A 25,821-nucleotide genomic window follows, 5' to 3' on the forward strand; every position below is an offset into this window, starting at 1 on the left:
CATCCTCAATCTTCATTCTCTAGTATAGACAGAGAAACACTCCAATATAAAGAAAGACATTCTCATACCTGAGCAATCCATAAAGATCTAGATATTAGAAAAAGCCAGTTTACCCTTGGACTAATCTATACCCTTCTACTCCCTCTTTGGTTCCCATCTGTTGTATTTTGAGGAGGCTTGGATGGTGATCACCACAGATCAATGAGTCCTTCAAAATCAGGGACAGCTATGCCATTCAATTTCAAACCTTGCCTCCTTCCCACCCTCTTCCCAGGTACCATTTTCATATGAGTGCCATGCATTTTATGGCTCCAGGGCATCATTAACAGCTCTTCCTTTCAGAATTTCATCACCCAAGGGTGTTTACAATGTGCCAATCAGTAGTAGCAACTCATCTATGCAGACAAGGGTTGCACATTTAACTTCTGACTGGCTTGTGCGTGTGCATAGGGAAAGTGGAGGGGCAGGGACAGAAAAATAACAAATGTAGGTAATAACCCACTTTCCTTGTGGTTATCCCCCCAGATTTGAGGATCAACTTAAAGTTTAATCTGATTCCATCCCTATCTATAAAGTTCACTAAACTCTCCTAGATTCGGTAGCAGTGAGAGCATTCCTCCCACTGGACAGATTCCTGATTAAAAAACCTGTACTTGGCCTCAAACAAAAACAAGGATGTCTCAAACTTCTAGGCCACATGGCTTCATGTACGTTCATAACTTCATTTGCCAGACTGTGTCTCAGACCACTTCAAGCTAGAATCAAGCCAGTTTGCAAATCAAGACTTGACATCATTAAATGTGCTGATTTCCAATTAAATTCTAACCTCTATGCAATGGTGAATGATAGGAAAGATACATGCAGGAATTCAGTTGGCTTCTCTGATTGTGTCCAAAACTCTGATTAATCCAAGATGGTTTGAGAAACACAAATAGATCATTCAGCCTCATGAATTTAGGTCTCATCTAGAATACACAATTTACATGAATGTGCTAGAATTTGCAAGCTAATCTCACTGCTCTTAAAAGTGTTTCTACCTATATTCAAGGATTCTTCAATCCAAGGTGTCTCAGACAATTTCACAGGGGCCTATTCTATAAACAGGCAAGGTGGTGTGATATCAGAACTTCTTTGTCAGGAAGCCATAAACGTTGGGAATGGAGCATTCAGACAGCTCTTCACTTCCCAGGAGTCTAGTGGCCGTACTAAGCAAGAAAATACCCTGACCCATGAGTGGCAATTAAAAAACTGACTGAGGAGGGCTTCCCCATACAGACTTATTCATGTCAAATCAAAACAGGAAAGTGTCTGATATTTTGTTCTCAAGCAGGAAAGAGTCCAGGATCTCTAGCAGTTGCCTTCATTATTTGTTGGTCACACCATCTGATGTATGCTTTCCCTCTGCTCCCATTAAATCCAAGAGTGTTTTGAAAAATAAGGCAAGAAAAAGCTTGAGTTGTATTGGTCGCTCCTGCTTTATCTAATCAGTTTTGGTTCTCAGACCTACTGCTATTGTCAACTCTCCAATTGATCATGACCTTTATGAATTGGAAATGTGAAATCACAAAATCAGTCTAATTCTTTACCCAAACCCAGCCTCATTGAATATCACACCTTAAATAATCTCTTATGTCCTTAGTAAAAAGTGTTCTTCAGAATAGGACGTTATCCCTATATACTGCTAAATGGAAACCTTTTTCATTATGGGTGAGATCTTAAGAGGGTTACATTCCATATTGGTGTTCTAGTCCAGTTATCTTAGATTACTTATATTTAAAGCACTCTGGTGTGGAAGCAGGGAAAGAGAGGGTTTAAGTGCGGCCATTTAAGTGTCAGACAGATTTGAGAGGGCTTGTTCACATTTTTTCCTCCTGTAAGAAAGGCAGCTACACCATGGGACTTAAATATAGTCTTTTCTTTACTTACAGATCCTCCCTTTGAGCCTTTATCCAACTGTCCAATTCATCTGTCAATTAAGATGGCATTCTTGGTGGCAATTACATCAGCTAGTAGAATAATCAAATTGCAAGCCTTATTGATAAATCCTTCTTACCCTACCCATATGAAACTGTGTAAGTATGAGACCACATCCATCTTTTAAGAAACTGGCAATGCTCGTAGAATAACTTACTAGCCTTGTTTCCAAAGCCTCATGCTTCATTGGCTAAATTTAAATTACATACTCCAGGTATGAGAGGATTGATATTGTATTATCAAGACAGAACTACATCTTTTCATTAAGCTTAGACTTTTCATTGCTTACGGGAATAAATCCAAGGCGATGGCTTTCATCTTTAAAACTCACAATGGGTATCGATTGTATTAGAAATGCTTATGACATTAAGTCCTCCTCCTTCAAACATCTGAATCCACTCCACCAGAGCACAAGTCACATCGGTAGCATGTCTAAGTCTAGTTCCAATATTTGGAAGGTCTGTGGAGCAGCTATCTGGTCTTTAGCTTATACATTTAGGAAACATTAGCAACTGCTTCAAGGATTTGACACTTGTTTCTGAAGGGAAGTTTTGCAATCTTTTTTCAGATAATTCCTAGCGTGACAATGACAATGACAGCGAAGAAACAATGATTACTTAACTTTATAGTAAATTTTGATTCTTCAAGATGTTATGCACATGTAGAGCCCATGACCTACCCTCTGTCCCCACAGCTTGGAGTCTTATAAATGAGGATGCTGGGGGGCAAAAGAATTGAGTGGTGGTTGGAGTAGCTGTGCTATTTAAGCCCTTGGGGCTGGAGGGGAGTACAAGGGCATAAAAGGTACATGCACAACCCCTCCTGAAAATTACTAGTGAAACATTCTGAACTCCTGTGTGGGGGTATGTGGATACCATAAGCAGGATTCACATAGGCAGATTATCTCAAAGAGCCACAGTTACTACAAAGTAAGTAACCTTTCTTTTTTCCAAGATTCAATCTTATAAGTACAATTACTCTGTAACCGTATTTTTGTAGGATTGTCATTTTAATTAACATTCCTTATTTCAAACAGAATTGTTGATATTCAGAGACTTTTAAAAGCCAGAATTCAAGTGTGATTATTAAGACAAATGTATTATGCAGTCAATTCATAACTGCTTGGTGTCTAGTGACTCATCCCCTTTACTCACCTGAAACTCCCAGAACCAGAGAATGGATATAAGTGATATTAACAAGGGCTTTTGCTTGAATGACATCTGCAATAGATCTGAGTCATATGTTTAACCAGCATTGCTTTATTTATTTTTATATATATATTTTTAAAGTTCCTGGTTCCCATGTGTTCCTCAAAATCTAATTAGCTATTTTTTTTTTAAACCCACTGGTAATCACCTTTTGAGATGCTTTTTTATTTTTAAATGTATTGTCTTTTAAGGATGCTTTGAAGTTGTTTTTAAATCAGTAATTTAGCGTGCAAAATAACCCTTTCCATTATCTGTCTTGTTTTTCCATAATGGAAATCATAACCTGTGTTTGAGGTAGAGATTTGTACAGTATTTCATCTACCAATTGACAGGCCTTTCATAATGTATTTACATGTGGCCTCAATACAGTCTGTTTCCAGACCTGATTCACTCCATCACTGTAAATCACAGATATGCCCAGACCCCACTAACACAATTAGAGATCATTACAGTATTAGTTGTTGAATAATCACATTTCCTTTGGGGATAGAAAAAGTTTCATCATGAAATCTGGAAATCCAAGTGACTCATTTGGAAACAGAATTTAAAAAACCCTCATGTCTAATTCCACATTTCTGGAAAACATGGATGGACCTGCACCTTAAATAGAAGTTACATCCAAGGAAGTCTGGTAAAGAATGCTGGGGAAATATCTGAGGAAATTCACTGTTCAAAAAACAGGTCAGATATTGTACTGGGAGAACTGAATAGACAGCGATATTCTCAAGATCTTTGATCTTGACTATCAAACAGGATTTTCATAAGCTTTGTAGAGTTGGGGGCTCAATCATGCAGTGTGCCAAGTAGTCTCAAATTGCACCAGTACCACTGACAATTAAGAGAGCTTAGCAGTTTGCAAGATTTGGCCATTAGGAAGCCAGCAATGGCACTTCTGTTCACATGAGCAGAGGCAGAAGTACTGGTAGATCCCTGAAGGGACATAAATTTATATCCGCTCCCAGCCCTGTCCTCCAGCATGGCTGTACAGACCCCAGACAGGAGACCCAGTCACGCAGACAGCTGCGTGCAAGGGACGGGGGCGAGTCAGGGGGCGGTACAGCCACAAGGGAGGAGCTGCCGGCATGGGGCGCTGGCTTCTGGGAGCGGCGGCCCCACGTTCGGCTCCTTTCACTGCTGCGATTCCCGGCAGAGTCCTGCGGTTCAGCAGATACCAATTTATAGCCGCGGATGTAAATTTTTATCTGCACGGGGCTCTAAGTATTGGGCCTGAAATCAAGTTTGCACACTAATAATATTAAGTGCTTCAGGGCGGCCTGGAAAAGAATTTCAGAGATCTAAAGGAGACAGCTACAGAATCCTTACTTTTAAAAAAGTTTTTAAAAGATCCAATGTTTGGAAGAAAGATTTCTATTAGAAGTGTGTGGTTTTTTGTTTTTAAATAAAGGGATGTATCAGTGGGTAGAAAGAAACATGAAGTGACTGGAAAAAGTATTCCAGGGAAATGGTGGGGAAAAGCAGCCAAGGGATAATAAGAAATGCTGATTTAAAGTTAGTCTTCCATAAACCAAGTTTCTAGGTTGTAATTGGGAGGCATTTAGAATATGTTTCTAAGATGTATTCACAAACGAGTCCAAGCAGAAAGACAGTTGAGTTAGGTTACAGTGTCTATTAATACCTAAGAGATATTCTCAGGTATTGAAAGGACAGGGATGATACATCTGTGAACGAATTTGTTATGAATGTGGTAAAGACAGATCTGTATGAATGAGTCATGTTTGGATGGAGATAGAATGCGATGATTTTGAACAAAATATGGGAAATAATCCTACAGTCTGCAGAAGCCTAACTAACCTATTCCTTTTTCTCCTCCAAACACAAAAAGAAAAATACAAAATAAAGGAGTAAGTAGTTCTAAAAGGTGATGTGAGCTGCTTGTTTTCAGGGGAGAAAATGTTCTTACATATTAAATTGAATGGCATTTGAAACCCACTGAGTTGTGAATAGGTAAAGACTGTCTATAAGATTTTAAAGCTATATTTTCCTGATTTTGTGTTGTAACCAACATTAAACATCCCAAGTCCCAGAGACTAACAGGAATTCCAATATCCATTTGATTCACTTTAATCAGTGTCTTACCAGAACAAAAGCGGTTTCCATTTTTTTAATTAAAGGTTTCATCTGCTGCATGCCAGTTTCAAGTGTTTAAAAGGAGACCCTGTAAATGATCACTCCATATCTAACCTCAGTCCTCATCCTCAAAAGAAACCTGTGCAACACCTTCACAAACAAGCCTGGGAGCTTATATTCATAACAAAATATCATTGATTCAAAAGAGAATGATTTTTGTCTCATTACAAGAACCTGTAACCAACTAACTCTCCTTGGTCCTACAACTGCAGAGGTATTAATTGCCTGATTCATTTTGAATGATTTCTTGCAACATGTGCTAACTCCTTATACTGAACACACTGTTCCACCTTATATTTAGCCATGAAACACCGATTACCTTTCCTAGACCCGAAGAACAACTCTGTAAAGTTCAAAAGCTTCTCTTCCACAACAGAATTTGGTCCAGTAAAAGATACTGACTCACCTACCTTGTCCCTCTGTAAATCTGTCGGTCCAAAACCTACTTTGTAGTCAACAGGTTCCATTTGGTTTTATGTATGTAAGTGAAATCTTGCTGCATATCCTATTAAATGGGCAAGGCTGAGGTAAAGGGAGAACAAGAGGGAAAACTGCAACATTTTAAATGGGGAACTTTTAATTCTGCGTTCTACCAGATATTGCCACACCAGCACTTACTATCTGCCATTCATACACATGGAGAAGTATGACCCCACCTTCTCTCCCACAAATAGAAATCTTACAATAAGAATATGTAATTGTTCAGAGTTATTAGTAAGAATGAAAAAGGTTAGAAAGTTAAATAATGTCTTTGTCAGAGTTTCAGGATAACTGCACCTGTTTTCCCCAGTCAGGTCTCAAGCTGTCACCTGTCTCCAGGCAGGCACCCATGTCCCACTCCCTTTTAACTGGAGATTTTAAGGCTGCACAGCTCCCTGCCTTACACTGATCTCCCTGTGACGTTGCACTCCATATGTTTTATGGAAATATGCTTATGAGTGTGAATATGATGCAACTGGAATATGCTTTATGCAAAAGGTCTCTTGTAAGGTATCATAACAAAGGTTATAAACTACTGAATATATTTCTCCTATTTGTATACATGTATCATTCTTGTATCTGAAGCTAGAAATATGAAGTACAACTCGGAGGTCCTGTTGCAATTATGCAGTGTGGGCCATTAATAGTGGTTTAGAATCTTGATAGCTCCCAGTGACTATGACAATTGGCTGTAAATGGTTTATTTAACTGCAAGCCTTTCTGTGTATGTGTGGGCCAACCCAGGAAGAATGGAGACTAGGGGGTCTTAGTGACATGTGACCTTGTCACATGATATTGGAATCCATCTTAATCCTTGTACTTTTCCATTGATGAGGAGGGGGTGGGGACAAGCACAGACAAAAGATTCCCCCCCTTGTGCCCAAGCTATAAAAAGGGGGTGGAGCAGGACAAAAAGGGCTGCCAGTCATGAGAAAACCCCTGCTTACCACCTGAGATGTCTGCTGGATCTAACAAAGAGTGTACCAGGGGAAATGATTGGGCCCAGACTAGGAAGGGGTCTAGTCTGTGAAAGAAGCTTATTGGAACATCTTTAAGGGTGAGATATTATGTGTAATCAGTTTCTTAATGTATTAGGCGTAGACTTGCGAGTTTGTTTTATTTTGCTTTTGTGACTGACTTTGTTCTGTCTATTACTTGAAACCACTTCAATCCTACTTTTTATACTTAAAATAACTTTTGTTTATTAATAAGCCTAGAGAGATATGCACAGCTGTTTGTTCCCCTGGGTATTAATCACTATCAGTGTTATAAAGGGCAGACAATTTACAAATTTACCCTGTATAAAGCTTTATACAGAGTAAAATGGATTTATTTGGGGTTTGGATCCCATTGGGAACTGGGTGTCTGGGTGCTGGAGACAGGTAACCTGCTGAGCTGTTTTCACTTAAAGCCTGCAGCTTTAGGAAAAGGCCCTGGGTCTGTATTGCAGCAGGCTAGCGTGTCTGGCTCAACAAGACAGGGTTCTGGAAGTCCCAAGCTGGCAGGGAAAACAGACTCAGAAGTAATTTCAACACATCAAGTGACAGTCCCAAAGGGATCTCTGTGACCGAACCTGTCACACTCCCTAGCAAGCCAGTCTGCCTAAAGGCCAGCACATGTGCTTTGCTTTTTCTGAGAGCGCTACGAACAATGTATGGCCAGGAGTTACCACACAGCTCTTTTTGAGCAAGCACATTTACTCTTAAGGTAAAAAAGCTTTACTGAGAAGAGACAACACAATGAGACACAAATTTAAACAGGAGTTACCCAGCAGTCTTACAGGGCCCTACAACCCTTTGCAAAGGTTGGAGGGGCCCCCCTTGGAGAGAAAGTCCTGTCCATTTGCTGGCTCAGAAAGAAAGCCATGGGTCTGTCTAAATACAGCCTTTATGCCAATAGCCCTTCCTTTGTCTCTTGTTCTCTATGGAATCAAGTGGCAAGAATGTAATAAGAAAAGCCAAAGAGGAGTTTGAAGAACAGCTAGCCAAAAACTCCAAAAGGTAATAAAGTGTTTTTTAAGTACATCAGAAGCAGGAAGCCTGCTAAACAACCAGTGGGGCCCCTTGATGATCGAGATACAAAAGGAGCGCTTAAAGACGATAAAGTCATTGCGGAGAAACTAAATGGATTCTTTGCTTCAGTCTTCACGGCTGAGGATGTTAGGGAGATTCCCAAACCTGAGCCGGCTTTTGTAGGTGACAAATCTGAGGAACTGTCACAGATTGAAGTGTCACTAGAGGAGGTTTTGGACTTAATTGATAAACTTAACATTAACAAGTCACTGGGACCAGATGGCATTCACCCAAGAGTTCTGAAAGAACTCAAATGTGAAGTTGCGGAACTATTAACTAAGGTTTGTAACCTGTCCTTTAAGTCAGCTTCTGTACCCAATGACTGGAAGTTAGCTAATGTAACACCAATATTTAAAAAGGGCTCTAGAGGTGATCCCGGCAATTACAGACCGTTAAGTCTAACGTCCGTACCGGGCAAATTAGTCGAAACAATAGTTAAGAATAAAATTGTCAGACGCATAGAAAAACAAACTGTTGAGCAATAGTCAACATGGTTTCTGTAAAGGGAAATCGTGTCTTACTAATCTATTAGAGTTCTTTGAAGGAGTCAAAGATGTGGACAAGGGGGAATCCAGTGGACATAGTGTACTTAGATTTCCAGAAAGTCTTTGACAAGGTCCCTCACCAAAGGCTCTTACATAAATTAAGCTGTCATGGAATAAAAGGGAAGGTCCTTTCATGGATTGAGAACCGGTTAAAAGACAGGGAACAAAGGGTAGGAATTAATGGTAAATTCTCAGAATGGAGAGGGGTAACTAGTGGTGTTCCCCAAGGGTCAGTCCTCGGACCAATCCTATTCAACTTATTCATAAATGATCTGGAGAAAGGGGTAAACAGTGAGGTGGCAAAGTTTGCAGATGATACTAAACTGCTCAAGATAGTTAAGACCAAAGCAGACACTGACGAACTTAAAAAAGATCTCACAAAACTAAGTGATTGGGCAACAAAATGGCAAATGAAATTTAATGTGGATAAATGTAAAGTAATGCACATTGGAAAAAATAACCCCAACTATACATACAATATGATGGGGGCTAATTTAGCTACAACAAGTCAGGAAAAAGAGGAGTCATCGTGGATAGTTTTCTGAAGATATCCACGCAGTGTGCAGAGGCGGTCAAAAAAGCAAACAGGATGTTAGGAATCATTAAAAAGGGGATAGAGAATAAGACTGAGAATATATTATTGCCCTTGTATAAATCGATGGTACGCCTACATCTCGAATACTGCATACAGATGTGGTCTCCTCATCTCAAAAAAGGTATACTGGCACTAGAAAAGGTTCAGAGAAGGGCAAGTAAAAAAATTAAGGGTTTGGAACGGGTCCCATATGAAGAGAGATTAAAGAGGCTAGGACTCTTCAGCTTGGAAAAGAGGAGACTAACAGGGGGATATGATAGAGGTATATAAAATCATGAGTGATGTGGCGAAAGTGGATAAGGAAAAGTTATTTACTTATTCCCAGAATACAAGAACTAGGGGTCACCAAATGAAATTAATAGGCAGCAGGTTTAAAACAAATACAAGGAAGTTCTTCTTCACGCAGCGCACAGTCAACTTGTGGAACTCCTTACCTGAGGAGGTTGTGAAGGCTAGGACTATAACAGCGTTTAAAAGAGAACTGGATAAATTCGTGGTGGTTAAGTCCATTTATGGCTATTAGCCAGGATGGGTAAGGAATGGTATCCCTAGCCTCTGTTTGTCAGAGGATGGCGATGGATGGGAGGAGAGAGATCACTTGATCACTGCCTGTTAGGTCCACTCCCTCTGGGGCACCTGGCATTGACCACTGTCGGTAGACAGGATACTGGGCTAGATGGATCTTTGGTCTGACCCGGTACGGTTGTTCTTATGTAACCAGTATATGTAGACTCTGCCAGGGGTAAACACCACCACAGAGGTCCTACAACCTAATTGATGCAATCACCCTTCCCTGTTTTTAGTTCCTGGAGCTGTATATGCATCACTGTGAGCCAGGGATTGTCAACTTAATACAATATGGTCCCCAAAGATATTGCATGGGATGTAGTATCTGTCAGAGCATTATTCTCCCTCCCCCCCACCACCACTCAATTCTCACTACCTCCATTTTGGGCTCAAACTTACAAGGTCCCTAGTGTCTCCTGCAGAGATGCTATGCACACTCAATCCTCTTCAGACCCACTTTTCAGGGCCAGGTCTTGTTTCTATCTACCATTCCTCCATCTTCAGTTCATCCCTCAATAATGCTCCCAGAAGCAGAAAACTAACACTTACCACAAGGAAAAGTTTAGCATCAGGCTCCTATCAATGCTCAACTGCCCCTAGTTTAAGCACTGTATTACAGGATATTTACCATGCACAAACCCACTGGATAAGTCACTATTCTTTCCATAACTTTTGCAGCACATAAACCTGATGTTGCAGAGGCAATGCCAACTATTAGTTTAGGTTTTGTAAATACTTAAACACATTCCCCATCTCCAATGTCAAGCTAGTAGATTTATTTCTTTTAAACATTTACCTGCAGTGTTTATAACTGAAATATTGCTGTGTTGTGGTTAGTTCATGAGAACCTGAAATGGACTAGAAACTGACTCATCATCTAAAGTCTGAATAAGTATACAGCTTAAATGGCAATTAGATTTTTAGCAACTTCTCCCACTTTTAATAGCATTGTTATCAGTATCAGAGGGACAAGCTTCTGTCACCCTTATTCATGTTGACTAGCACCGTACTCCTTACAGACCTATTGATTTTAGAGGCATTACTCTATGGATGAAGTCCACTGCTGTGCAGAAAGGACAGTAAAAAGCCATGGTGCCACTGAAGAAAGTTGTTTTTTGAGGGATGAAGTGGAATTCACATGGTGCATGGGTCTTGTGCTAGCCTTCTGGACAGCAGTGGGCTTCACCCAATGTGAGTTAGGATCGCAGGATTAAAAATAAAAACATTTTTTCATGCCTATATGGAATTTTCACTTATCTACATAGATAGATGGGAATCTGCTTTTGCCACTTTTCAGAGATCTGAGTGTTTTCAGTTACAAAATACAGAGCATATTACAGATTAAATCCTTGATTTTTAGAGTCAAAACCATTTGAGTTCTGTTTCAGTAAATGAAAGAGGTTGTATACTGTTCTTAGCCTGTTACTATAAACAAGATTATTTTTCCTGTTACAAAGTGAAAGACTTCAGATGTATCTACCAGTTTTAGTGTTTGCACTTGTAATTTACTTGTTTTACTTCTATTTTGCATGCAGATTGGCTTTTCCTTCCCCCAATACCTTACACCACCCTGTATTAACATATATTTTCATTATGTATCCTGCACTCACCCAGCTTCTTCCTCCATAAGCTTTTTAAAAGAGAGAAAAAAGCCTGCCTCTTAAATTGGCTTTTGGCTCTTGGGCTACCCTTGTTGTCTTTATAAAATTCATAGTGCGTTGCATTTAAATGTTAGTAATGCAAATGAATTATTAACTTAAATGTTCACTGTCTCTTAACATCTGCACATTCAGCTCAGAGTACAGCAGATACCCACTCTGAGCTGGAGCCAGTTGGGGTAACTGGGATTGAACACAAAGCAACAACAGAAAAGGGACTAAACACAGAGAAAGCGGACTTTGAAACTAGTATTAAGGCTGTGTGTACACGAGGGACTATTACAAAAAATTCTTACTGCTACTACTGATGAAAACTGCCCTGCTGGGAACACTAATGACAGGCAAGGTGCTAGGAGCTTTTTTACATCCATCAATTAAATCTTCTCAGAGCAAGCCTCTCATGGTCCTGAAAAGGGCTACTAAAAACTGAGCTTTATATACTAGCGCTCCCAACATCGATTAAATTAAACAGATGTTAGTAAGGATAGGAAATCTTCAGAAAGTTTCCCCAAGCATATGCAAGATCCACTTGTTGTTAAGCTACTTTCAATTGCCCCAATTGCTGACAAATTATCAGCACCTGTTATATTTCCTAGCACAGAAAAAGCTTCAGAGAAACCAAGTATTACCAACAAGATATTGTTCCCCTGACTGTTCATAAACAACTAAAGGCAAAGCCAAAAAGTTACTTAGAACCACTAAAAAGATGTAATAAACCTAGCTAACCACATGACCTTACTATTGTAACTCCTCTCCCATCTTCTTGTTCTCAGGCCATTGCCCATAACACTTATTCAGATGTATATAAAACGTAGACTAAAACCTTTGCAGTGCAGGGGACATGTATTTAGTGATCTATAATGGGCCCAGAAAACTGAGGTGCTTTATAAATAATGATAAAGTAAACTCTTTCACCATAGATCTTGACATAATGGACCACTTTGCTTAATATGTTACATTTTCTTAATATCAAGCTTCTGGATTACACTGTTTTTGAAAAATTGATCTGTTATGCAACTACTTCTGTGAAATACACACAGGTGTGGCCGTTAGAGAAAGGGTCAGTTTAAAGACATATTTTAAAGAAAATCCTTATTTGAATTCTGAAACAGACTATTAAAATAGAAAGAATTTGCTTTTCTATGAACATTTACTTCTCACTCAGTTCAGACAATAAAAACAAAACCAACACGCCACGTAACTCTCAAATGAACTTTTAAGCACAGTGCAAACCAAAATGTACTTCTGTCCCACACAAGTCTAGTGTTTTTATTTTTAAAATAGTTAACATCAGAGATTCTGAATTTAAGTAGTCTGTTAAGAAAGTTAAGCCCAAATTTGGGGGGGGGGGGGGGGAAATTATATATATATATATATACACACATGCACACACACACACACTCAGATTCTCATAGATTTTTAAAATGCTATCATAAATGAGAACCTGAATATGATAAAAATAGTGATAGCATCACAATTAAACTCTGAAACAAACCTATTCTTTGGGGAAGAGGTTTCATACAAGGATTGAAGTATAAGAGCTGAGAAGTATTAGGACAGTAGCAACTCATTTTCTCTTACAGCACAGAAAGCTTCCACGATCTAAAGCTAAATCAGTATAGTAGTAAAGATAGTTTAACCAGACAGGAAATATTACCCAGCAAAAGTGGAAGAACTAGAAATTGACACGCAAAAGATAACATACCTTCGATCTCTCCCGAACGCCCCCACCCCAACAGAAAACAAAACAAAAAACCCGCCTAAGCACACCTTATTTGGTTTGACGACAGCCAAGATTCTGTTGTTTACATACATTCTTAGCACTTCATAACCACCACGCACTTTGCAAACATTAACCAAGATAAAGATAATAAATTCTGAGAAACAAAAGTGGGATGAGTGCCTGGAACTTTCACGGTCACACAAATATATACAGAGCAAAGAACTATCAATCTTTTCTAAAAGTATCAACTCCACCAGCTATCACAATAACATTTTAACTTTAACCCCCCCCGCAAAGACAGTAAGCTATCCGCCCCCGAATTCTCGGACTAAGACATATTCACCTGCAGATCCCGAGCCCCCGCTCACACTCAGAACAGCGACCCCACTCCCCCAGAAGCAGTGGCAAATATGGCTGTGAGGACCCAACACACCCCATGCCTCCTCCCCCAGCCACGCGCACAGGTGTCTATGTGACTGCCTCCATCCGTGCAAGACTGTATGTTTGAATCGCCTATGAATCTGTAAGAAATTATGCCACGCTGGAGCCGCTTTGAGTCTGGCAATCCGTGCATTAGCATCTGACCTCGGGGGCCAGTTAATTTAAACCAGGTCATTATTTGCATTACAAAGATCGAGGGGATTTGTATCAAATGCCCAGGGCGATGTTTCTCCAGCAATAAAGGCCGTTGCACTTATTCAGCAATTGCCACGTTATTTTAAAAGTGGGTACCCCGCTCCTGGCCAATTCTTGAATCAGGCGCTCTGTAGCCCACTCTGCTCCCCCCTCCTGCTGCTGCTGGCTGCTTATTGCCCTGGTTGGAAGCTGAGCTGCTACTACAAGAGGATCGTGACGAGGCCGGGCTGCGCGCCTGCTGGATACACTGAGCATGAAGATGGCAGCGGAGGAGCCACAAGCCAAGAAGCCCAAGCTGGAACAAAACCAACTTAGGTAACAAAAAGAGACCGAGCGAGCGAGAATGAAAGTCAGCTTCACCCCGAGAGCGGGCATGAGAACGGGCAGCAGGGAGTGTTTGCTAGTAAAGGATTCTTTTGTAAATCTCACTCTACCCGGCTAAAGGTTAACCACGTGCTATTCAACTAAGTGCAGCCTGAAAGTCACCCCCAGCAGGGATGTACAGACCCAGTAGAACAGAACGGCTGTTGCGTTACCGTGTAGCTGGGGGTACTTGGGCAGCCTCTGTGCGACAATACAATAGAACAATTTAACGTGCTGGTGCGTAGTACAGTTACCGGCTTCTCCGTAGCCGGCGCACGTTGTCAGTTCCTGGGTTGCTTTCTGTAAAAGGCAATATATCCAGCACAGGCACTTTAACATTGCGGTAGGCACAGATTACCTTGTAACCTTTGAATATGTTGTTATAGGATTTGTGTGTTTCTGTAGGATTCTCTAATTACACTCGTTACCTGTGGCTGAGGACCGGCGTATTCTGACACTAATCCCGGGTTATGTTAACATAGTCCCAGGGAGGAAGGTCCTGTAGTTAATGTGTTGCTGGTAGAATATTTAGTTCCTTTCCTCCCCCTGTGAGTAGGTGCCGGTACGTTGCTGGATTGTTTAGATTGCTATCTGGGGGTGTTGCTTCTGCCATACCCTCCTTCATGTTATCACCATTGCACATTAAAGTATTCCAATCCAGGAGACAAATGTCAATGAGTTGAAAATCGCAGCACAAAGGACAGTGAGAACTTTGTTTTAAGCAGTGGGGTTGATCTTTCGGTACACAGGAGTTGTGGGTTTGCAATATCTCTTCATACACGTGGTTGTGTCATACATGCTGCCTGTGGCCTTGCTCTGAACTCCATGCATTTGGCGGAGAATCGAAAATCAGTGTCATGTGCGGTGAGGGGGAAGAGGATCGTTACACTTTCCTTCTGTCACGTGTAGCCGGATTTTATATAGAACCAGATGATGTCCTTCCATGACACCCTTTGGGCATGAGTACCTAGGCACTTAGGTTCTTCCTATCATTTCAGGCCCCAGCAGACAGCAGTGAAAGAAACAGTGTCCTCTTGAGGAAGTTGACAGTAGGAGCTGCAGAGGAGGGAAGAATGCCAGTCCTTGCTAGTTCATTCAATGACAGATAAGGACACAGCTGCTGGGTGCCAGGAAGTTGAGCGCTACTATTAAGCCTCTGAGGTAACTTCCTCACAGCTGCATGGGGAGGCATTTGACTAGCCATCAATGTTTTTCCCAGGAATTGAAATTAGGGGGAGGTGTTCAAATACACAGCAGGGGTGACGGCTAAGGGGTAAGACTGTGAGGACGAAGGTGAGCTGTATGGCATGATAGTAAAAACTGAAAAATGTTTCACGACCATTTTATTAGATTTAACTCATGTTTTAAAATTACACAAATTAAAGTTGGCTATTGAAGCCTACTATGAAGCATTACATCTCATCCTTCTTGGTTTCTTGTAATTTTGCACAGCTCTATTAATGAACTTCTTGAATGCAGTGCATTCATCTTTGGTGGCTTCTCTTGTGTCTGGTACTGCCAGTCCTTCATGATATGCTCCTGATCAGGCAGAAGGTGACTCCTTTCATAACAGAAAATTCTATTCAATGAGGAAAAAGAATGCTCAACGGTAGCTGTTGTGACTGAGAGTAGCAAGAGATGGATTCCTACTTCTTTCATCCCAGGAAACATAGCACAAAGATTGGGTTGAACCACTAGTGACAGGGCCGGTGCTGCCATTAAGCGAACTAGGCGGTTGCCTAGGGCGCCAAGATTTGGGGGCGCCAAAAAACGGTGCCCCCCAATTTTTTTTTACAGCGTTCCTCCCCGAGTGCGCGGTTGCCGCTCCACTTCTCCCACCAGGCTTGCAGCGCCAATCAGCTGTTTGGCGTCGCAAGCCTGGGAGGAGAATTAGAGCGGGGGCGACGTGCTCGGGGAGGAGGCGGAGCAGAGGTGAGCTGGGGTCGGGAGGTGCCGCACGGCTCCCCGGGCTGGGGAGGTGCCTCAGGGTTGGTGGGGGGGAGCTGCTGCAGGGCTCCCCACCCCAGCTCACCTCTGCTACGCCCCCCTCCCCGAGCACGCCGTCGCTGCTCCACTTCTCCCGCCTCCCAGGCTTGCGGCGCCAATCAGCTGTTTGGGAGGGGAGGGGAGCTGCCGCGGGGGGGGCGCCTCAGGGAGGAGGGGGGGGCGGGAGCTGCCGCAGGGCTGGGGGGTGGGGCACAAGGTGGGAGTTTTGCCTAGGGTGCGAAACTTCCTTGCACCGGCCCTGACTAGTGATGATAAAGAAGAAGTTGAAGTCAAATCTTCATTTGTTCATCTTATGATATTCCACTCTGTTCAAATTCTTTATTCTGTCCTGATCACCTGGCAGCCCCATTGCTGGTAGTGCCTCACTCCACTTAACTGTTGGTGTTTTATAAGACAGGTATCTGTAAAAGCTACGTAGAGATTAAGTAGAATCCAGAAGTTGCTGTTGTAGATTTTTAAGAATCACATCTGTGTATTTTTCAGCTGTCTTAACAAACATATCTTGTCCTCTTCACTTAAGGAGTCAATATAAGTGCCTTAATTAGTCAACTTTTGACTTGAAGTCTTTGCTTCTTCCATTACGTTTTCAATGTATAGATCTCTGAAATAGCTTCTATTGCTGGACAAAGGTCTACTACTGTTGTAGCAGATGCTTGGATGGCATTGTTTAATGACCCAAGTGGTTTCAACACTAGACTTACAAGAGCGAGAATGGCAATAATTTTCTCTGAACTTAGTAGTAAAACTAGTCTCACTACTTAGGCCTTGGCTACACTGGCGCTGTACAGCGCTGCAACTTGCTGTGCTCAGGGGTGTGAAAACGTCCCCCCTCCCTCCCCCTGAGCACAGCGAATGCAGCGCTGTACAGCGCCAGTGTAATCAGAGCCTGCAGCGCTGCACACTCGCTCGCAGCGCTGCAAGCGACTCCCCTCGGAGAGGTGGAGTACATACAGCACTGTGAGAGCTCTCTCGCAGCACTGGCGGTGCGACTACAGTCACGCTTCACAGTGCTGCCGCGGCAGCACTGTGAATTCCAGAGTGTCGCCAAGGCCTTAGATCCGTCCCATCTCAGTGGATACTTTCCAAAGCCAATAATAATGGTTTCAGTAATTTTAAGACAACAGGCAAGGGTTGCTTATGAGAAAGCCAGCGGGTTTTCCAGGTTGGACTCATTTGAACTTCAGTCCCAGTGTATCTTCTATTTTTTCCAAGACGTTCAGTACTTTTGGACTCTTGCTGAAAAAAAGAAGATATTAAATTTATGCCTTTTTAAATGTCTTTTGAAGATTTGCAGCTTGTACTAGTGCTAGTTGGAGTAGATGGCCTCTGGAATGTGTATAGGAGAGATTAGGGATACACTTTTCTCTGAGCAAAGCTTGTACTCCACTATGTCTTCCAGAGAAGCTTGTAGCTCCATCAAATGCACAAGCAGCCATTTCTTTAGGGTTCAATTTATAAGCATATAACTCTTCTAAGATGTGGGTTGTCACAGATGCAGCTGATGTGTCTTCTATAACCTGAACATTTAGAAATGCATCTACTGGGCTGCAACTGACATCAAGATAACATATGCAGTGACTTAATACTTGATGTCCATTTGCATTGGTGCATTCATCAGCCATGTATGCACATTTTCTGAATGCGGTGAGAGAGTTCTTCACTTTTTGAACTGCTGAGTTTTTCACTATTGCACCGCATGCTTCTAACCAGTCAGTTGAGTTGCTTGCAGAAGGATAGTGAGCATTTGCTGGTCTTGGTTGAAACCAGTGTCCCACTTCACGATTAACAAGTGACCATGCACTTAACATTGGCCTCCAGTTTGTAGTGTGTGGTATCTCTTGCTTAAATAGAAAGTATGATGTGACAGCCATGTTTGTTCTCATAAACTGTGTTGTGTCTCCAGCATTCTTAACAGCCTCATTAAGTACTTTTTAAAATTGGTTTTGACAGTGCCTGGCTTCTAAGGCTTTCTGCATGTCGATGCAATCCAGAGGCTTGGTATTTTGCAGCCTTTTCACATAGGTTCTCAGCATTGGTTTGCTGATCAGTCTGGCAAACCAAGCTCCTCCACTTTTACTATATAAATCAGGGGCGGGCAAACTTTTTTGCTGGAGGGCTGCATCGGATTTTGGAAATTGTATGGAGGGCCGGTTAGGGGAGGGGGGCATGGGCTGGTTAGAGGAGGGGGCTGTGGGCGCCCCCCCCGCTTCTGGCCCCCTGAAGGCCCCCCCAGACTCCTGGTCCATCCAAACCCCCCTGTTCCCTGACGGCCCCCCGGGATCCACCCCCCCCCGCTCCCTGACCCCGCCCCGGAACCCCCGCCCTGACTGCTCTGTGCCGCCCCATCCAACCCCTCCTCTCCTTCCTGTCTGCCCCCCCTGGGACTCCTGCCCCCATCCAACCACCACTTCTCCCCTGACTGCCCCCCACTGCCCCATCCAACACCCCCCCCCGGACCCCTGTCCCCATTCAACCCCTGTTCCCTGCCCTCTGACTGCCCCAACCCCTATCCACACCCCTGCCCACCACCCTAAACTCCCCTGCCCTCTATCCAGCCCCTCCCGCCCCCTGCCCCCTTACTGTGCTGCCTGGAGCACCAGTGGCTGGCGGCGCTACAGCTGCGCCGCCCGGCTGGAGCCAGCCACGCACAGCACAGTACAGAGCACCAGATCAGGCCAGGCTCTGCAGCTGTGCTGCCCCAGGAGCTCGCCGCCCTGCCACCCAGAGCACTGCATCGGTGGTCCAGTGAGCTGAGGCTGCGGAGGAGGGGGAACAGCAGGGGAGGAGCCGGGGGCGAGCATCCTGGGCCAGGAGCTCAGGGGCCAGGCAGGAGGGTACCGCGGGCTGGATGTGGCCCATGGACCACAGTTTGCCCACCTCTGATACAAATCAATGGTACACCCACATCTTGAATACTGCGTGTAGTTCTGGTTGCCCCATCTCAAAAAAGTTTTATTGGAGTTGGAAAAGGTATAGAAAAGGACAACTAAAATTATTAGGGGTATGGAACAGCTTTCATATGAGGAGAGATTAATAAGACTGGGACTTTTCAGCTTGGAAAACAGACTAAGGGTATGTCTACATTTACAGAGTTTTTGCGCTGTAAGTTTCACCGGTGATAGGGAACCGGTGAAAGAAAAACGCTGGTTTGTGTACTCACTCAATTCCTCAGGCGTCAGAGAGTGTTTACACTAGCAGCACTTCCATCGCTGATGGGCAGCTATCCCACAGTGCAGCTCTCTCAATAGGTCTTGTGGGAAGTGGAGGGTGAGTGGAAGGCATTCTGGGTCCCTGCTCAGTGCCCCATGCTGCCCTGCTTCATATCTCAGAAGCACCATTACTTCCTGGTTTCTTCCGTGGCATTTTTTTTAAAAACCTCCTGCTGTCTGGCTGCTTTTGCCCACATCTACAAACAAAGGGAAAGGGAGCTTCAAACTTCAAAAAGGGGGAGGGGCGGACATCTGTGCGTCAGAGCAGCAGATATGCTGGCCAGAGTGGCCACTTTTGGAACTGTGGGATATCCTTCGGAGACCAAAGGGTATTTACACTGATGGAACGTGTCTTCACTTTCACAGCAGCGCAAAAAGAACAGCGGTAAGAGCTATATGCCTCTCGTGAAGGTGGTTTTCTTTTTGCGGTGAAACTTCAGAGTTTCACCGCAAAAAGTGATTAACAAGTGTAGATGCTCCCGCGGTTTTAGCGCAAAAAAGGGACTTTTTGCGCTTTAAATGGTAAGTGTAGACATACCCTAAGAGGGAATATGATAGAGGTCTATAAAATCTTGACTGATGTGGAGAAAGTGAATAAGAAAGTATTATTTACTCCTCCTGATAACACAAGAACTAAGGGGTCACCTATGTGAAATTAATAGGCATCAGGTTTCAAACAAACAAAAGGAACACACAGTCAACCTGGGGAACTTTTTGCCAGGGGATGTTGTGAAGGCCAAAACTATAACAGGGTTCAAAAAAAGAACTAGATAAGTTCATGGACAATAGATCCATCAATATGGGCAGGGATGCAACACCATGTTCTGAGTGTCCCTAGTCTCTTTTCACCAGAAGCTAGAGTGGATGACAGGATATTGATCACTCGATAATTGCCCTGTTCTGTTCATTCCCTTTGAAGCACCTGGCATTGGCCACTGTCAGAAGAGAGGATACCAGGCTAGATGGACCATTGGTTATACTGGGTCAGACTATTCTTAAGTAAACAAGAAATTATAATGTTTAGTGCAGAAACACCCTAAGATGATAACCTCTCGAGATTGCAATAATGTGAGATAACAACCGTGGCAAATAATGCATTTTAAAAATCTTGGCCTTCTAGGAAACGTATATTTATATACATTTCCCAGTTGCAATCTAGCATTCTGGAGCAAAGTCACTAAAACATTATCCAACAACCAAATGTTCCTTTAACAGTACCACTCTCTTCTCCCTCTCCCCCATTCATAGTTGTTGTCCTTTGTCAACGGAGACCCAAAGTTCAGAGGTGCTTTTGCATGAGTTCACTTCCCACACTGTGGGAGGGAGAAGGCACCTTACTCTTTCCTCCAGCCACTCACCGCTTGCTCTGGCCACTGTTCATTATGCCACCATTCACTGCACCTCTCCATTGCCAATGGCCATGTGCCGTCACCTGCTGTCACCTGCCACTGTGACTTCTGCAAGTCAGTCTTGAGGTTCCACCAGCTCTGTGATTTCAGCTCTCAGTGTGGGGACCTCGCTGCTAGTGGATGCCGGGCTGTCTCTTCCACAGAAACACTGTCCCACAGCAGATCTAAGCCCTTAGGCTTGATTATCAGAGCTCTCCCAGCGCTATAAAAAAACCCACCTCCAAGAGGGGAATAGCTACCAGCGCTGGGAGCACAGCTACCAGCGCTGGGAGCACAGCTACCAGCGCTGGGAGCACAGCTACCAGCGCTGGGAGCACAGCTACCAGCGCTGGGAGCACAGCTACCAGCGCTGGGAGCACTGCCTACACTGGCACTTTACAGCGCTGAAACTTGCAGCGCTCAGGGGTGTGTTTTTTCACACCCCTGAGCGAGAAAGTTGCAGCGCTGTAAAGTGCCAGTGCAGACAAGCCCTTAGTGAGTGCGGTTCAGTTCAGTTCAGTTGAGGGTGATCAGTGCTTAATTTGTAATGAAAGAGGTGCCAGGGCTCAAGCAAATTTTTTACTTTCATAACTGATGTGGCAAGCCCAGAGGTTCCACATGAACTACCAAGCCTAGATGTGCCAGGGCTCAGATTTGGCAAAAATTAAGCATTGAGATCCATAACACTAGTTAGATTTCAGTGTTAATTAAAAGGTAGTATTATCACACTGAGCATTGCTACATGATATCTGAAGTACTTTTTATGCTATCTGAAGAAAAATGACAGGTTTCAGAGAGGTAGCCATGTTAGTCTGTATCAGTGGCACCTTAGAGACTAACAAATGTATTTGGGCATAAGCTTTCATGGGCTGTAACCCATTTCATCAGATGGAGTGTAAAATACAGTAAGCAGGTATAAATATACAGCACATGAAAAGATGGAAGTTGCCTTACCAAGTGGGGGGTCAGTGCTAATGAGGCCAATTCAGTCATGCTGGATGTGGCCCATTCCCCACAGTTGACAAGAAGGTGTGAGTATCAAGAAAGGGAAAATTATTTTTTGTAGTGACCTTGCCACTCCTAGTCTTTATTCAGCCTACTTTGATAGTGTCAAGTTTGCATATTAATTCCAGTTCTGCAGTTTCTCGTTGAAGTCTGTTTTTGAAGGTTTTTTTGTTGAAGAATGGCGACTTTGTCTGTTATTGAGTGTCCAGGGAAATTGAAGTGCTCTCCTACTGGTTTTTGAATGTTACAATTTTTGATGTCTGATTTGTGTCCATTTATTCTTTTGCGTAGAGACTGTCCGATTTGGCCAATGTACATGGCAGAGGGGCATTGCTGGCACATGATGGCGTATATCACATTGGTAGATGTGCAGGTGAATGAGTTAGTTCAAAACAGGAGCACGTAGATACACAAAAAGAGTCATCTTGAATTTGATTTGGTTACAATATTGCATAAGTGAACATCATAAAGCAATGAACAATTTGAAACATGGCTTGACATAAGGGGCTTAGAGTCCAATTGTAACTACCGGTAATTCTTTTTTTTTAAAATGCAGCATTAAGCAAAGGTACTTTAACACTGGCATGAGAACAGTCAGATAAAAAGTCAGATTTACTATTCCTCCTAAGTTAAGCTTGGCATTTTTTGTGTCAGTGCAGAAATTGGTGTATTTCAGTGATTTGTTCTTTTGGCAGATGAATGACTGTTTCAAGTCTAATAATAGGTGATGTTGACAATTGTGAATAATGGAAGAGGAAAAAATATCTGCACTGCAAAAACAAAAACAAAAACAAACAAACAAACAAAAAACTAAAACCAACAACAAAACCACCAAAAACAAGCAAATAAAATATTATAAGCAAAAATATAAATCTGTATTTAAAAAACCACAGTTAATGCCAGTGTCCTTATAGTAGTAGTTAGCACGGAGAGAGACCGGGAATCCAACACTCTGCTCATATAGCCAAACACAGCAAACTGCATCTTAATCAGATAAAGTTCCACCTGAAAAGTTAAAGCAGATATCATTATATTTTAAAATGAACCATACCACATGTAATCCAACACTTCAGTAATAAAGTATATTAAAAAAACTGAGAGGGCAATCTATTGTGACTGAGAATCAAAGGATGTAACACAGACCCAAGAAGGGTTGAAAATTTACCAAGCAGTTACTAGCTGGAGGTCAGCAGGAAAGATGGGAGGCCTCTCCCAGCATGGTCAAAGGACACTATCAAGTAGGAAGCTCAAAATGCATGTTTTTCCTCCCCAAGTGGTGCTTTCCCTGGAATCTGGTGCTCCCTCACCTCCCCCTTTAACATCCATCCGTGGCTAGTTGTTGTCTATCAAACTTAAATTTTCCCTCCACAGTCAGTCACTCTCAGGGTATGTCTACACTACGAAATTAGGTTGATTTTATAGAAGTCAATTTTTAGAAATCGATTTTATAGTCGATTGCATATGTCCCCACTAAGCGCATTAAGTCGGCGGAGTGCGTCCTCACTACCGTGGCTATCATCCACTTACGGAACGGTGCACTGTGGGTAGCTATCCCACAGTTCCCGCAGTTTCCGCCACCCATTGGAATTCTGGGTTAAGCTCCCAATGCCTGATGGGGCAAAAACATTGTCATGGGTGGTTTTGGGTACTTGTCGTCAGTCGCCCCTCCCTCCGTGAAAGCAACGGCAGACAATCGTTTCGCGCCTTTTTTCCTGGGTTACCCGTGCAGATGCCATACCACGGCAAGCATGGAGCCCTCTCAGCTCACCGTCACCGCTGCTATTGTGGGCAAGTCTGCTGTGGGAGCTGCTGTGATCCAAGTAGCCAATGCAATCATTGACGTTCGGTTATCAAGGGTAGTGACTCTGGGAAATGTGCGGGCCTTTTTAGATTATAGGTGCATCATATTCCTTTCCTTTGTTGCTGGTGAAGAAGTCTTGCAGCCATACATTCCAGTCCGGTCGACGCTGTAACACCCCATAGTGCTGCTGTGGTTGACATGTGTAACAGCTCCAGGGCTCTTGCTCTTTTGCCTTGGCCGAGGTACCTTGCCCTACCAGGACCTCCAAGCATTCGACACAGAAGCACCTGCAACAGCTGGCATTGCTACACAGCAGCAGCTCCTTGCCTTCGCAGCAGACGGTGCAGTAGGACTGGTACCCATCCTTGTCAGACGTATAGCTTGGCCGGGGGTTCTGGGAACACCTTCCCTGCCTGGCTCCTAGCAACCTCCAGGACATGGTGTACGGCTCCACCACTTCCCCTGCAACTCTGCTCTCCTGCAACTCTGCTCTCCTGCTCCCCAGCGACGAGCTCAGGGGATCCGTTCTGGTCCTCCTGGGTGCTTTGGCAGCAGACGGTGCAGTAGGACTGGTACGCGTACTCGTCGGACATGTAGCTTGGCGGGGGGTTCTGGGTTCTGTTCTGGTCCTCCTGGGTGCTGCTGGCAGATGTGGTACTGCTGCTCTGGGAGGACTCCTTGGAATCCTCCTCAGTGAGGTCCATTGGGGCATCTAGACAGACATGGCTATCCTCCTCTTAGAGCACCAAATGGGAGCTAGAGACTCCAGGTCATTCTCTTCTTTAAGTTTCATCTCATGGAGCTTCAGTCCTGCCTGGAATATCATGTGAGCTGGAGGCTTCTGCTTCAGGCTGCTCTCCCAGCTGGCAGCACCGCGCAGTTGCACCTACCCCTTGCTCTAATGGCTCATGAAGCCTGGACAGTAGTAAGGAGCAGTTCAACTATAGGCTGAGCAAGTGCAGAATGGTGGTAGAATGTGCCTTTGGACGTTTAAAAGCTCGCTGGCACTGTTGGTCAGACCTCAGCGCAAGCAACATTCCCATTGTTATTGCTGCTTGCTGTGTGCTCCATAATATCTGTGAGAGTAAGGAGGAGATGTTTATGGCAGGGTGGGAGGTTGAGGCAAATCGCCTGGTGTCCGATTTTGAGCAGCCAGACACCAGGGTGATTAGAAGAGCACAGCAAGGCGCGCTGCACATCAGAGAGCCTTTGAAAACCAGTTTCATGACTGGCCAGGCTTCGGTGTGACAGTTGTGTGTGTTTCACCTTGATGCAAACTCGTCCCCTTTGTTGATTTTAATTCCCTGTAAGCCAACCACTCTCCCCCCTTTGAAATAAAGTAACTATTATTTTGAAACCATGCATTCTTTATTCATTTAAAAAAAATAATGAAATAACGGATCAGGTAGCCTGGGGGGTGTGTGGGAAGGACAAGGCCACATGGCTTATCGTAGCCACACTAAAAATCAAACTGTTTGAATGACAGCTTTCTGTTGCATGGGCCATCCTCTGGAGTGGAGTGGCTGGGTGCCCGGAGCCTCCTCCTCTTTTCCCACCCCCCCCCCGCCCCCCCGTGTTCTTGGCCATCTGGGTGAGGAGGCTATGGAACATGGGGAGGCGGTTATACAGTGGTTGCAGTGGGGGTCTGTGCTCTTGTTGGCTTTCCTGCAGCTCGAACAGACGCTTCATCATGTCTGTTTGCTCTCCCATTAGCCTCAGCATCGCATCCTGCCTCTGCTCTTCACGCTCACTTAATTCTTTCATGGCTTCTGCCGCTGAATGCCTCCATGCATTAAGCTGTGCCCTATCAGTGCGGGAGGACTGCATAAGCTTGGAAAACATGTCATCGCGAGTGTGTTTTTTTTCGCCTTCTGATCTGCAATAACCACAGAGACAGAGATGATAGGGGGAGTGTAGAAACATTCTACGGTCTACGATTCTGGGGGGACTGCATGGTCACCTGTGCTGCTGAGTTCACCACGCTGACCAAGCAGGAAATGAATTTCAAACTTCCTGGGGCTTTTCTTGTGTACCTGGCTAGTGCATCAGAGTTCAAAGTGCTGTCCAGAGCAGTCACAATAGCTCCTGGACACCAATACCGTCGATTTGTGTCCGCACTACCCCAAATTCGACCTAGCATGGTCGATTTTAGCGCTTCTCCCTTCGTTGGGGAGGAGTACAGAAGTCAATTTTAAGACCCCTTTAGGTCGACGAAATGGGGTTGGTTGTGTGGATGCATTCATTTTTAAATCGACCTAATGCGGCTAAATTCGACCCAGCCCCGTAGTGTAAACCAGGCCTCAGTCATTATTTTTGCTATCCTTAATTTCCAAAAACAGAATTAACTACAGAATAAACTTAGTAATGAAACAATGTGGATCATGGTTAATGCTGTCCCAAAACAAGATATAAAATCCATAATAGTTGTTCCATTGTTTACAA

The 25,821-nt window shown here is 43.6% G+C and overlaps 2 protein-coding genes across 4 annotated transcripts in view; one reads left to right on the forward strand and one right to left on the reverse strand.

Annotated features, from left to right (window-relative positions):
• Positions 1-13,450, reverse strand: part of AP3M1 (adaptor related protein complex 3 subunit mu 1) — a 40,102-nt gene extending 26,652 nt beyond the window's left edge. For all 3 annotated transcript variants that reach the window (XR_010589189.1, XM_005278745.5, XM_005278744.5), the window contains exon 1: positions 13,314-13,450. The gene's annotated coding sequence lies outside the window, so the exon portion shown is untranslated. The remainder of the gene's footprint in view (positions 1-13,313) is intronic.
• A 312-nt stretch (positions 13,451-13,762) lies between these two features.
• The window catches only part of ADK (adenosine kinase), a 552,513-nt gene continuing 540,454 nt past the window's right edge, over positions 13,763-25,821 (forward strand). Inside the window, exon 1 of the mRNA XM_005278746.5 lies at positions 13,763-13,921. Coding sequence (XP_005278803.2) covers positions 13,860-13,921 — 62 coding nt within the window. The 5' untranslated portion in view covers positions 13,763-13,859. The remainder of the gene's footprint in view (positions 13,922-25,821) is intronic.

The sequence above is a fragment of the Chrysemys picta genome, chromosome 7 (genome assembly GCF_011386835.1).
Source record: "Chrysemys picta bellii isolate R12L10 chromosome 7, ASM1138683v2, whole genome shotgun sequence".
NCBI lineage: Eukaryota > Metazoa > Chordata > Testudines > Emydidae > Chrysemys > Chrysemys picta.